At 41.7% G+C, this 14,119-nt stretch overlaps 1 protein-coding gene across 4 annotated transcripts in view; it reads right to left on the bottom strand.

The window, feature by feature from the left end:
• The window catches only part of LOC137189090 (rho guanine nucleotide exchange factor 9), a 43,887-nt gene extending 31,006 nt beyond the window's left edge, over positions 1-12,881 (bottom strand). The window contains exons 1-5 of one of the 4 annotated variants that reach the window (XM_067598747.1): positions 12,575-12,881; positions 9,664-11,350; positions 8,167-8,505; positions 7,239-7,365; positions 7,026-7,132 (exon numbers count right to left, since the gene is read on the bottom strand). In XM_067598747.1, coding sequence (XP_067454848.1) covers positions 7,026-7,132; positions 7,239-7,365; positions 8,167-8,505; positions 9,664-11,271 — 2,181 coding nt within the window. In that variant the 5' untranslated portion in view covers positions 11,272-11,350; positions 12,575-12,881. The remainder of the gene's footprint in view (positions 1-7,025; positions 7,133-7,238; positions 7,366-8,166; positions 8,506-9,663; positions 11,351-12,574) is intronic. The other 3 variants (XM_067598749.1, XM_067598748.1, XM_067598750.1) reach the window with 3 other exon arrangements.
• Positions 12,882-14,119: the final 1,238 nt, after the last annotated feature.

Genomic DNA, 14,119 nt, shown 5'->3' with positions numbered 1-14,119 from the left:
GCGATGAAAAAACAGTGGGGGGAGAGAAAACTTGATCTGAGGAGAGGAGAAAACAGAGATGGAAGTGATGGAGGGAGGGATGACTAGCTCTGAGATCAGGAAAAAAGGGAGGCGGATAGAGGGGGGTTGAGGAAGAAATACAAGCAGCGAAGGGGTTGCATAATACGTGTATGTGATGGAGGGTTTTCTCTGACGCCGCATGTGGTGTAGCAGGAAGCCAGGGAGGTCAGAGGCAGAAATTTAAGCTAAATAATGTACACAAGAAGTGGCAGCTGCCAGAAAAATCCAGCCCATCTTTCACAGAGGCCTGCAGGATACATTCTAACTAGCAGAGCACTGTACAGGCAGTTAGCTTCTGTCTCATTATTTTAAAGCAGGGACAAAGTGACCAGGGCTATGTGTGTTATTTAGAGCACAAAAACTCAATTAACTTACATTCAGATTAGTGCTCTTGTCTATAAATATAAAACAATGAGATGCTTAGTCATGAAGCTGAAAAAAATCACTTATCTTAAGAGAAATCGTTATTAGTTATTATCCTATTGATGCATCAGTTGTCATTACAAGATTTTCCCACAACTTACTGTGTTACAGTAAGTGCTATATAGTAGTGTGATCACTATTTTTTATTTCTAAATTTTAAAAAATCTAATATATAGGAAATCATACTTAAAAGATCTAAAAGTAAAAGTGATAAAATACTTAAACTGAGGAAAATTCTTGATAGCAGTTAAGAGTTGCAGGTTGCATATGTAGTGTCTTTCAAATGACTTTACCAGGATGTTCCCTCCATATGCTCTGATTAAGTAACAGTTGCAAAAGTTGGTTGTTTCCTTCATTGTGGAAGCAACAGCTGACTTGGCTGACAATTAGAAGATGATGAATCAACAAATGATCATTTGTGGCTCAGTTTTAAAGGATAGGTTCACAATTTTTCAATTCTATTTTAAAACAATAGTGTGTCCAACTGAACATTGAAACAGGTTTTGCTCGCTGTAATCATTCCTCATGTTAATGATGACAATTAGAAGATCCCCTCCAAATGCGCTTACAATGTAAGTGATGGGGGACAAAATCCACAGTTCTCGTTTTGAGCAAAAATGTATTTAAATATTTATCTGAAGTTAATATGAGGCTCCAGCCGTCTAAGTTTGTCAAATAATGTGGATATCTTCCACAGTTAGAGTCTTTATAGTAAAAATTTCCCTCTTTGTGTCTCGACTGCTCAGCTGCAGTGGAAGGATAGCAAAAAAGAGATAAATTTGGCACCAAAAAGACAGATATTGACTTTATTTCACTAATGCAGACAAGTAAAGACATATTATCTTCAAATAAACTTTTAAATACATTTTTATAGGGAAGGAGGACTGTGGGTTTTGTCCCCCATCACTTACATTGAAAGTGCATTATGAAGAGATGAATGAAAGAAATGAATGATTATAGCGAGAAAAACATGTGACTATTGTTTTAGGACAGACTTGAAAAAGTCGTGAACCTATCCTTTAAAGACACATACAATTAGAACATAACACACACATGATTCCCACAACAACAGCCATCAGAAATGAGCCTGTATGTTGACAAAGCAGTGGGATGACAACCCCTAATCAGGACTAAATAGTCTACTGGCACAATAAACGAGTGTTAATACCTGCCATCCTAGTTTCATCTGTTTTTTGCCCCTGATGTCACTGATGTTGATAGGACACATCTGTGGGACTATTTTTTTTAGCTAGTTATGAGAGCATGAATATAATACTGCACAGCAAGGGCCAGATTATGCTTGAGAGAATATTCATTTTGAATGTGTGATATTGAGAATTACACAATTGTTGATTTTTAGCTTTTCATCAATCATTTTTGTATTTTATGAACTGTTGCTTCTTAGGTTATTAAATTACCTAATTAAAACGTTGTGGCGATCTGCCAATTAGGTTACTGAAGATCCAGTGTGGAAGATTTTGGCTTGAGAGTGGCGTGAGATGTGATGATGCGTGAAAAATGTCAAGTGTCAAGTATTCTGTGCACAGTAAAATTGCAACTTTTTTAGCAGAAGAAGAATTAAGAATTATTGAGTTTCTTTGTATGTGTACTTAACACCGGCAGGACCTGGGCCACACAACCTTCTCTCTATAATGTAACTTACCATAGAGAGATAATGAGTAATGAGATTGCCATGATATATGGATATATACAGTTCTAGACCATTATCATAGTTGGGTGAAAATTTTAAGTTGTAAAAAAGAGAATAGCTATAGTGAAAGTTATCAATGGAATTAATACATCAATAAAATGTCTTTAATCTCTCTGTGAAAGACAACTGCAACACATTTTAGCCTGTGAGTTTCTGCTGTAAGATGGTGCTGTTAGATAATAAGGGATCATCATATCACCTGCCACAAGTGACATTCTTTTGTGTTGACATAAGACCAGAAAAAGTCTTTATCCCAAGTATAAACCCATCAAGTAGCCATGAAAACAAACAGTGTATTACACAAAGAGTGGAAGCTGATGACTGTGGGTAAAATCACCTAAGCAGCCTGGGAAAACTATCACCAATGATACAACTGATGCCGGATAACAAGCGCTGGAGTGCCGTAGGCCTTAAATAGTCTCATAACAAAAATCACTGCATGTTGCGACACAACTGAAACCATCCACCAATATATCCCCACTGTCCTACTGTGGCAGCGACATCGCATAGTTCAAGTGATGATGGAAAGATAGAAATACTGGCGCTGATGAGGTATAAAACAGAACGTGCAGTCAAGAAGCACAAACACAAAGCTGTACTTGCACAGACATGCACAACGTGACAGAAAACGACATATAATACGGAAATACTATAAAACAGGATACACCAGTGAGTCAGAGAATTAACACACAGCAATGTTCCTCCAGTCCCTGGGAACATGCAACCATCTGAAATAAAAGTGGAAATGGCTTTTGTAGGGAGCAAAGGAAACCCTCTCAACAGTTATATAAGAGAAAAGGCCCTGAGCCTCTCTGTCTCTCTCCCTGACATGCACAAAAACACACACACACACACATATACACACACCACATAAGCATGGAGTCGAACGCCTATGCATGCACCAACGACAACACACACATGCGCACACCTGACAGGCATAAAACCCATTCTGTGGAAGAAACAGCCAAGGGAGGCTCTGACACAACCACCTGCTCAGATTCAGTCAGCAGCACTACTATTTATCAGAGCCCACCTCATCCTACAAAACAGTATTAGCTGGTGGCTGCAGAAAGTCACAGCGGATGTGTGTCTGTATCTTGGCAGGGGAACGGCGTTGAATGAACACTGATAAAGGATTCTAGGTCGCCCGTGGCTCAGGGTGCGGACTGTACATACATGCAGTTATTTTGAGGAAGACCTATTCCCATGGTTTCTCTCACAGGGCTCAAAATAAAGCCCCTGGTGAAACAAAAGCTACACACTCGCAGTGTGTTTGACAGAGATATCACTAGCCGGTGCTATTCATTCCTCACCAAATAATGAAGTCGTCAATGCAATGACTCATACACCCTGACAGATGAATTCTGAATACAATCAGGAGGGTATGTGAAATGTGTGTTTATGTGTATGTGTGTGTGTGTGTTGTGAAAAGGGTGTATCATTGAGGCTGAGGCCTCGGTGGCAGATAAAAACATCTACATAATGTGTAAGTGGCTAAATTAACATATGAGCACCGGTGGCTCCTACATGTGTATGAAAGCGTGTGCATAAATAGTTGCACGGCTCTACATTGTCCTTTTTCATCACTGCCCTACTATTTGCCCAACTAGGCACTGCCTGCTGACTCATGCGTTCATAATAAATAGATAGCATTGCATAATATGATTATGACCAGACAGACCCAGGTTAGCCCAAACTTAATCATAGAAGATTTCTGTTGAAACTCTTAATCTGCATGAAGCCCTTAATAAGACAGTCCCCCTTTCTGACAAGTTGACAGCAGAGCTTCGGGCACAGCATTAGTAACACACAGGAAACTGTCCTCTCATCTGCATAGGAATTAACAAAGACTTCTACTGCTACTGTTTGTTGGAAAGTAGAAGAGAGGAGAGGAGAGGAGAGGAGAGGAGAGGAGAGGAGAGGAGAGGAGAGGAGAGGAGAGGGCAGTGACTGGGGGAGAAATCCATTTAAATGAAAGGGAGAAGAGAGGCGTCAGCATTAACAGTTAATCCACTGCAGTGAGAATGCTTTCTCTCTGCCTGCGGCCTCTAGGCTCCAGTAGTCATCCTAAAAGGAAGACTGTAACATATACTGCACTGTTTCACAAACAACAGATCCAACGCCGACATGAGATCTGTACTGTACCAAATAAACAATGCATGACTTACCAGAAAAAAAACTGCAACATACACTTTTCATGTTGAAGCATCATCCATCCATGTGACTGAACTACAGCTGCATTACCATGTTATGTCATATGGTGCCTATAAAGTATATGCTGTATATTTATATACATATATATATATATATATATATATATATATATATATATATATATATATATATATATATATATATATATATATATGCTACTCCCATGCTGAAGATGCAGTCATAAATCCCAGCTTTTCAGCCTGCTACACATGAACTTCCCTCACCATTCAAACACACACAAGACATTTCCAGTGTTATGTGTCCACGTTCCCTACCCCAGGGGAGGGCCATGACACAAAAGTGCACATACAAAGGGAGAATCTCTCTTCCCCTCTCTGTTTCTCTCCCACCCCTTTTTCTCTCTCTCACCCACACACTTTCTCTATTTAGCTCACACTTAAAAAGGCTGCCTAAAGATAGAAGCAAGAAGATGAACAGGAGCCAGCGAGTGTCATGGCAACAACGTGCAGTGGCTCACAAACACTATTTAGACCAGCAAGAAAAAGTTATAATCAAAGCCTAAATGCAGTAGTATCACCTTTTCAAAGAAACACTTTACTAAATTTCAATGCAAGGACGCTTGAGGACTGAAAGCCCTGGGCTCATAATTCAACAGTTGAGTAGACAGCATCTCTGTCATGAAAATTGACTACTTATTGGACTTCAAATGCTGTGGTTAATCCCTACTGACTCCTTGTAAGTACTTTGAATGAGTCTACTACAGAAAATGTGAGCACTACTCACATATCTTTACAACAATATGCACATTCATTCTTAAATGATATTAAACTTACATACTTTGGTGGGGAAAATACCTCTTTATTACCAAATGTTGATGAAAATGGACTTAATGTTGGATGAAACAAGCTATGAAACATATCTATTATTCAATTTAGTATGATCAAATAATAATGTAAATAGTGTTAAGGCCTGTGCATTGCGGTTCTGTAGGTACTGATGCTGGACAGAGGCCCAGAATTGTTCACTACTCTGTCAGGATGTTTCAGAGAAACTCTGCATCTCCTTCCACTAGAATCCCCCTGAGGCCACTTGCACATCAAAGCACCGATTCTGAAATGCCTGGTTTCACTTCCTGCGTAGTATTACTCTGACATACTCTAAAGCTAATTTTACACAACTGACAAAGATGTGCTACACCTTTCATAGAATCCAGCACACCAGGTGTACAGAAACAATTTAAAGGATAGGTTCATATATTTTAAAAAATGCCTTAAAACAATAGACAGGTACCCATATAAACACTGAAACAAGTTTTGCTTTATGTAATTATTCCTCCTGTTCCTGTTATCCAGTGCAAGATCATTTCTTAATACACTTCATATGTAAGTGATGGGGGACAAAATTCACAGTCTGTGATAAATGCATCCTAGACATTAAATGAAGCTATTATGAGGCTTCATCAATCTGAGTTTGACAAATCACGCAAGTGTCTTCCACAGTGTCTTTGCACTACAAAATCTTCTCTTTGTGATACCATCCTTCCACTGCAGCTCAGCACAGAAACACTGTCAGGGGAAGCACACAGAGAGAATTTAGTGCTAAAAATAAAACTTTTATTTGTCTAACTCAGACTGCTGAAGCCTCATATTAGCTTCAAATTTGCATAGAATTAGGACTTTAAATCTTGTCCCCCATCACTTACATTGGAAGTGCATTAGAAAGAGATCTCTTAATGACCAGTCTGAACAGGAGGAATGATTACACCAAGCACAAACTGCACATATGAGCATCTGATTATTGTTTTAAGACACACTAAAAAGATATGAACCTATCCTTTAATGTCACTTCTCTTTCTGTTGTGAAATTGTGCTCCTCAATTAAAAAGAAAAAAAAGATGTGGGAGATGTTGGCTGCCCAGTTCAGGATGAGTAATAGCCTTAGAGTAGTGGTTCTAAAACTTTTTCAAGGACCCCTAAATTGATACACATTAGGTCACAGACCCCCATTTGATAAGATTTCGCTTCAGGGACCTCAATCTGAAAAGATTTTGGTTGTTAGATACGAGAAAGACCAGAATTCTCTAGTTGTCAACTATAGTTGATGAGATAACCGTGGAGAAAGTAAAACATATGATCAGAATAGTCACTCTTAAGATTTTTACTCACATTGGGCTCACTTCTACAGTGAATGAAATAGTGAAAATAAACTATCCCCCATTTTTCTGGGGACCCCCTAGAACTCCCTCAAGGAACCCTGGGCGTCCCTGGACCCCTGGTTGAGAACTACTGCCCTAGAGTACTGGATGACATTAATCCACATGGCAACCATCTTCACAGGTCAATTCATTCATTATCTGATCAATCACTGACCGGTGCCTTGTCATCTCCATATTACCAGTATCGTTACCAGTGAGAAGTTATTTACCAGTCATACTCATACTCAATAATACATTTTATTATCTCACATCTACTCATATAGTATATCTGTCAGGTAAACAAACCCAGTGTGACATATATGTGTGTGTGTGTGCAATATAGGTACTTTATATCATACATTTCTTTCATCTAAGGGCCTTGAAAACCAGAAAGGAAAGCAAAAGCAGTGACCAGTATTTATATGTTTATGTATGTGTTTATGAGAGGTGTGTTTGACTCACTATGTTGACCTGCAGTGGTTCTGAACCAGGTCTTAGCAGCCTCCTCCTCCTGCAGCTGCTGGAGTCTCCAGACCGCAGACGGACGGACGATGTCTGACCCATGTCCACTGGACAGGCACATGCAGACAGACAGGCAAACAGATGATCGATTTAACAAACAAACACAAGTCAACAGTCTACATATTAATGCAAAATAAAGATATGCAATGGTACCTGACTGAGGCAGGAGCAGCGCCAAGGCAGTGAGAGTGCTGGGGGGAAGAGGCAGGGAGCGGCACCGCTGGAGAGATACCCTCAATGGGGGCTCTAACGGTGACACACCCGGCGGGCGAGACAAGGCCTAGAGGGTACTGAGTAGTTAGGGCACTTCCTATATTCCATACAGTTACTTTGATGCACACACTCGCACACACACACAAGGTTGAATGCACACACTCCCCTGCCCTTCATGTTAAAAAAAATTCTTCCTTACTGCCTTGTCCCCTTTTTGCAGTGAATTAAAGTATTTCACATCCAGCAAGTCTATTCTGGTGCATTGGTCGGTGTGCATGCCCTGCAGCAAACCATGAGAGACTATACATCATGCCAACCAGGCGGTCTCTCAGGTTAAAATGAACTGACTCTGAGTTAGGGCAATGAGAGGTAGAGCTTATGGGAGCGATGAGGCAGAAAATTGGCCACAGAGAAAGACTGAGAGTGAGAGAGAAAGAAAGAGAGAGAGGAGAAGAAAAAGAAAAAGGGGGGGGGGGGGTCTGAGGGAAAAGCAGAATCCAGAAGTACAGGCCTCTATAAATGGGGCAGAGCATGCATGCATTGTTGCAGCTAACAGTGAGTGGTGTATAAATACTGGGTTAGTACTGGGCTGCCCTTCAAAGTCTGTAGTGTGTTTGATTCATTATAGGCCTGGGCTATATTTATCAGTGAGGTGGTGGAGACTACTAGTGAGACTTGGCCCTTCTATTCTCATTTTTTCACCTGGATGAGACATATTTATGAGAACATACCTACATTTGCTTTGTATAACTGTGTGTGTGGGTAGATTTATGGGACTGCTTATTTGACATTTTTATGTCAGTGTTTGTATGTTTACTTTCAGTGAATTTATGCATGAATGCCTGTGTTTTGTTATTTGACATCTTACTCTGTGATGCAGCTCCGTGGACTGCGTCTCCCTAGTAACACTGGTCTCTATGACAGAGCAAGGTCTGGAACGAGCAGCTGTCCGTCTCTGCCCCGGAGAGTGTTGCATGGTGGGAGCAGGCCTGCGTCTCCGCCGGCACAGTGAGCCGACCTCACTATAATGGCTGTAGAGATCTCGTTCTGGGTTGGGCCTCCACAGGTCCAGTACAGCTGAAGCCGGGCGAGGACGATGGCGCAGTGTCTTGTGAGGTACAGAGGTCTTCTCTGTGCTAGAGTGGGGCATGGCTGGGCCCGGCTGTCTTACACTGCAGCCTGTCTGGCTGGCAATCTGCTCACACAGCTGTGATTGGCACAGACACTCAGCAATTTGGCCCAGATAAAGGTGCAACAACACATTTCACGTGTCAGAGGTGGAAGGAATGTCTTCTTTATAGATTCATCAAAATATATCTCGTGTTTTATCTCAAAAGGTTCTAGTAGCAAGGAGATTATGTTCTTACTTGCAATGTAAGAGGGGCAAACACAATAGGTGCGACTGCCCTTTAATGGCAGTTAAATTTCTGAGAAGAGAAAAAAATATACCACAGACAGGTGGATTTGATTTGTAAAACTGGAAAAAAGGAAAGGAGGATTTTCACGGTGACATAATTTCTCCTAGCACTTCACATTAACACCCTTCCCAAAACACATATTCCCAGAGCTCTTGCCCTTGCATAATAAACCCCTATGAAAGTGTGCTGAGTATTGAGATGTCATATCTAATTTTGTCATTAGGAGCTGGGGCAAACATGTCCTGACTCGTTGGTGTGACTAGAAGGGAGATGACTATGCCTCCACTGGAGTGAGAAGGGAAGGGTGCCATCATGAAGCGCAGACGTCACAGTGCTCTAGGGGCTACCGCAGTCACACACTGCCAGCTCGATGGGAAATAGGGTTTCCTTGCATGCTACATGAGGCTGGCTAAGCAGGAAAGAACAAACTCCTCTAGTGTGATGTTGTCCCCCATTGTAATTACTGACTATTACCACCTCTCTCCAACAGATGGGGCAAAAGGACAACTGACATGAATAGGTGCCCTATTCATGTCCTCACAGGCTGGTGTCTTGAATGTTTTTGTTTCTATCTGACAGTTAAAGAACCACACCTAGGACTTACATCATGAGGCAATGAGTAACAGCTCTGGTACCATTTACATTCCAGTTTGTTGTTGATGAAGATTTTAAGAAGCAAAAGAATGACTGTGGTTAAAACAGTTACATAAAATGGTATTTTGAGCATTTATGCAGTAATTACATGATGCATGCCTTTGGCAATGTTAATGATGTGGAAAAAGCCTGCAATGGAATGTGGTTATGGCATAAATGTGACACATTATACATGAAAATGCTGTTCTCATAAATGGAACAAAACAGTACTTTAGCATCACAAATTAAATGCATTTATTAAAATTCAGTGGCTGGTAATGAACACAGCTCCATTTGTATTTAAAGTCACATACCTTAAATATTTCCTCTGTGGAATCTGATGCTGGCACACTATTGGTTGTGCTCTCTTTATCACCTTGTTGTGATTGGATATTCACTTCCTGTATCTGGTGGGAGTCAGGTGGAGCATCCCTGGAATCCTGCTCATTTCCTGTCTGTCCCTCTACCTTTTCCTCTTTACAGAGACAGTTTAATGGATTCCTTTCAACCTCAGCTTCTTTTTGAGTCTCTGTGTTTGGACCTGACTGGGGGATATGATTCTCTACAATGGCTGTGGATCTGTGGTTTGTCTCTCTGTCTATATGATTGTCTGAACCCTCAGAGCTCTGAAGGCCATTGATAGCCCCATGCCCTGGGCATGCCCTAAAAGCTTTCAGGACCACATTAGGGGATCGCCCACCTGTCACAGGTGCTGAAGCCTCACTGTCAAAGTTACTGGAGTGTGAGGATTTTGCGTTCACTGGTGATGTTGGGATAGGCTGGGATTTTGGAAGTCCATCACTGTGGAGTGTCAGGGACACACTATGGATGTTGTCCATTGTGTGCTGTGAGGCCTGTGGTGAACTCATCGGTGTCCTCTCTCCCTCTGGAGGGGAGAAGGAGCGTGATGTTGTCCGCCATTTTCTGGCCGTCTCTGCTACATTGTTGAAAAACTTGAATAGACCACCAAAGTGCCCCTTGTTGTCAGAGTGTTTCGGGGGCGGTGGCTGGAAGTCTCTGACACTCTCAAAGTCTACAGAGCCATAATCCGAGTCCATAGTCTTGTCCAGAGAGTGAAGCTCAGAATCAAAGCTCCTCTCTGAGTAGGCAGGATTGGCCTTCCCCAGAAGAGAGATCCTCCTCAGGTAACTCCACACATCTTTGTGTCTCCTTCCTGCGCCATGGGGGGTCCTGGGGCTACCCTTAATGCTGGGCTCCTCACAGCCTGCAGCTGCTTTGTTACAGTTGGTTGAATTGTTGTGGTTTCTTTTCGTATAGGTAACTCTTTCAGATAGTTTACAACCATTCTGAGTTGTAGCCTCTCCCACTACAGTGGGCTGATGGCCATCTATGGGGGCAGTGAGGTCAATATCTTCAAACGAGCAGTCAAACTCTGCTGTGTAGCCAGCATATGAATGCCTCTTCCCACGGTGTCTAAGTGTGCCCCTGCTGGACTGCTGTGGAGTTCCAATTTCTCGGCAGAAAGACTCCTCATCCACCAAGGAGCTGCTGAACTTGGCAGTGGACAATTTCCCTGTCTTCCCTCTAAACAAAGAAGGAGATTTAAGCTTCTTGAAGGAGCGAACTTTGTCAGCAAATGAGAGTTTAGGGATGGAAGCTTCCCCGGGCAGGATCATGGAGTGGGGTCTCCGCTCCAGCTCCGCGACAGCTCTTTTTCGGTTCAAGATCTTCCAGATGCCCCCTGTGGCACGGGGTCTCCGGTTGACCTCCTGCCTGTCCTTGACAGGGGTCTGAGCAGAGGCAGCCTGGGTCTCTCCCTGCCCCTCTGCAGGCCATGGCCCAGTCTCCTGAATATAAACACTGCTGGTCTCATTCTTTACATCCAGAGAAACATTAAACACGCGGTTGACAAACCCATTAGGGTTGTTGCTCTCAGGGGCAGGGTTGTCTGTCTGTTCCATCCTCTCTCATTCTACAGTGTCAGCTATCAGCTCCAATGGCCATCATGTCGTGGGCCGCTCTCTTCTCACACACAAACACCTGGAGGAACAAAACCACATTTTTTTTAATTCAGGAATTTGACATCAAACTGACTGCCTTATCATTTCATGTCATGCTTATTCTGTCTTAACTTGCTCGGAACGTCTTTAGATGCATGCCATGAATGTAAAATATACTTTAGAGGTCTCATCATGTGATTCTCAGACGAGAGTTTTTGTACCATGATTCAACAGTCACCAACACCCACCGCCTCCCTCCCCTCATATTTGGTCCAAATTATCCAAAGCAATTATTTGAGACACAATCCCCGTCCACCATTTAAACCAGGAGGCAGTGTTGTCATGGAAACGCTCACTACAGAGATGTCTGGTTATTTCAGGCCTGCTCGGCTGTGACATCATCACAGCTCAGATAAGCTTCTTCTGAGGAGGAAGATGCTATGGCAAGTGCCACACTACTACATGTTAATTACCCCCACTTCATAATCCCTTTAATGTATGGAAGCATCTTGTGTAATTGGGGCCTCCAGCATACATCTTTGTTGTTACATGAGATCCTCACCAAAGATGTGTTTCAATTAAGCTGGCCTCTTCCTTGAATGTCACAGTTTAATTTATGGGCTTTTTACTGATAAGCTTTTGAAGACTACTATTTAAAGAATGTACTCAATCAATCCAAAAATATAGAGTGTATAAATAAATGCCAGATTAGTATAGTCTCCTACACACATATTTACATGTAGTTATCATTACGTAGCATGTAAATGTAAAATGTCTCTTTCCTTGACTATTAATGCAGTTACTCTGATAATATGATTTTATTCAACTTAACAACGTGAGTGGTGTGACAATATAATAACATAATTGTTATATAGTCCTTAAACACACATAAAAAGCTTTATTTTGTTGTTTTAGTCTTATAATTCAAACCACAAAACTTGCCATCTGCTGTGACAGTAGATAGTCGCCATCGGTGACAGATGTGTGGTTAGCATAACTTTGGGTTGGGCGTCTAACAGTTACGTTTTTTTAAAAAATATGGCGTCAATAAAAAATGACATTAACGCTGAAGAAAGTTTCCTAATTCGGTTTCATGAAATTCGTTTATGAAATTGTAACTTAGTTTAGCGTTAAGGCTTCTTCAAAATGACAATGTTAGGCGATTTAACCGAACATATTACACTTTAAAAAATCCAATAACTTCAGAAACTAGCTTATCCAGTTATTATACCCGCGAAAGACAATCTGAAAGATGTTGACTTACCCCCAGAAAACTTCCCCCCGGTTAAAAGGGCATCGCCGTTGCTGTCCTCCGAGTCAATAAAAACACCGCCTTTCACACCGGCTAAACTTATCCAGTGGACTTTTAGCGGCTTAACTTATATCCATGAGTAAGGCAGAAGTTATGTTGCGGACAGCGACTCCTTTGTAGATCACATGTGTTTGGTTTTTTGCCTCTAAACTTCGTCAGCGATCATCTAACTAAGAGAGAGACTCCCGACAGACCGGTGAACTCTTGCCCTGTAAGCTCCTGCAGACGCCGACACTCTGATTTGTGATAAAGCTCTCACGCAGACAGAGCAACACACACACACACCACATACACACACACACCACACACACACACACACACACACATACACACACACACACACGAAAGTTAATTTTATGTGTGTGTTGCTCAATACAGTTTATAGGTAAGTTATGTTATTATACAATATATAGGTTTACAGTGCCGTTTGCTCTATTTTTCTCCTATTTATTAAAATTTTAGTCTATTTCTCATAGCCTATATAGTTGTTGTATATGTTCTCCTCTTAGATATTTTCTCTCCTATTTGTTGGCTGGATTTATCAGAAAGCACTTATGATTTCTAAAGAAACATCAGTGAAAACAAGTGATTGACTGAACTCTGGTCTCACTCGCTGATCCTCCTTTGGGATTTTGCGTTGAATGTGAAAATCCTTCTATTCAAATGACACAATGGGGAGAGGGAGCTCAGGGGGGGAAACTGAAGGAATTCACAAAAAACTAAACAGCTCCAGAGCTCCATAGCCGTGAAAGAGGAGATGGTGGAAGAAGGGGCCTAAATTTAAACATTTCCTCTTTGTCCTGTTTTGGGCCCATTGTCATCGCATGGCGTTCTCCCTTCTGCACAGGAAGGAGTGGATCTGACATCAACGCTCTCAGGCTGACAATGCCAGGAAGTCTGTCTGACTGTATGTAAATATCTCTATGTGTCCATGCTTCCCTTGCTGCCCGTGGAGCCGCGCTCTGCTCTCTGGCCCTCTCCCTGGAGCGGCTTTAAGTATTTCAGGGTGTAGTAGTAGTAGTAGCAACATGATGATTTACATGCTACACTTCCTCCATACTGTAACTTATCCACAACTGTCACAGCGAATTACAGCAACCTCATCTTCAAATGACCTCTCCTCTGATGGAGCATCTTTAGTAGAAGGCTTCATATGTAGACTTAACACTTGTTTTTTTATATATATGAATACAGTAACCTATATTTGTCTATTTCTGATTCTTATGTTTTGTCATTTCTTATGTGTACTGTCCTTTTTCCTCATGATTTTGCGTTCTAATCACTGTTTGTTACTCTCCTTCACTTCCTTTCCCTCACTTCTTCCCTCCCTCCCCTTACTCACTCACTTCCTCAGAACCCCAAGCAGTCTTCCTGCTGTCCCCTCCCATCACAAAAGACATCCTGGCCCAAACAGACCAAATATTTGAGCTTGGATCTGGCTTATACACACATAAAAAAAAAAAAAACCTGACCTGTTATCTCTAATACTTTAGAGAA

The sequence above is a fragment of the Thunnus thynnus genome, chromosome 9 (assembly GCF_963924715.1).
Source record: "Thunnus thynnus chromosome 9, fThuThy2.1, whole genome shotgun sequence".
Lineage (NCBI taxonomy): Eukaryota > Metazoa > Chordata > Actinopteri > Scombriformes > Scombridae > Thunnus > Thunnus thynnus.
The sequence above is the reverse complement of the archived record's forward strand: the minus strand, read 5'-3'. Positions and strand labels throughout refer to the sequence as shown.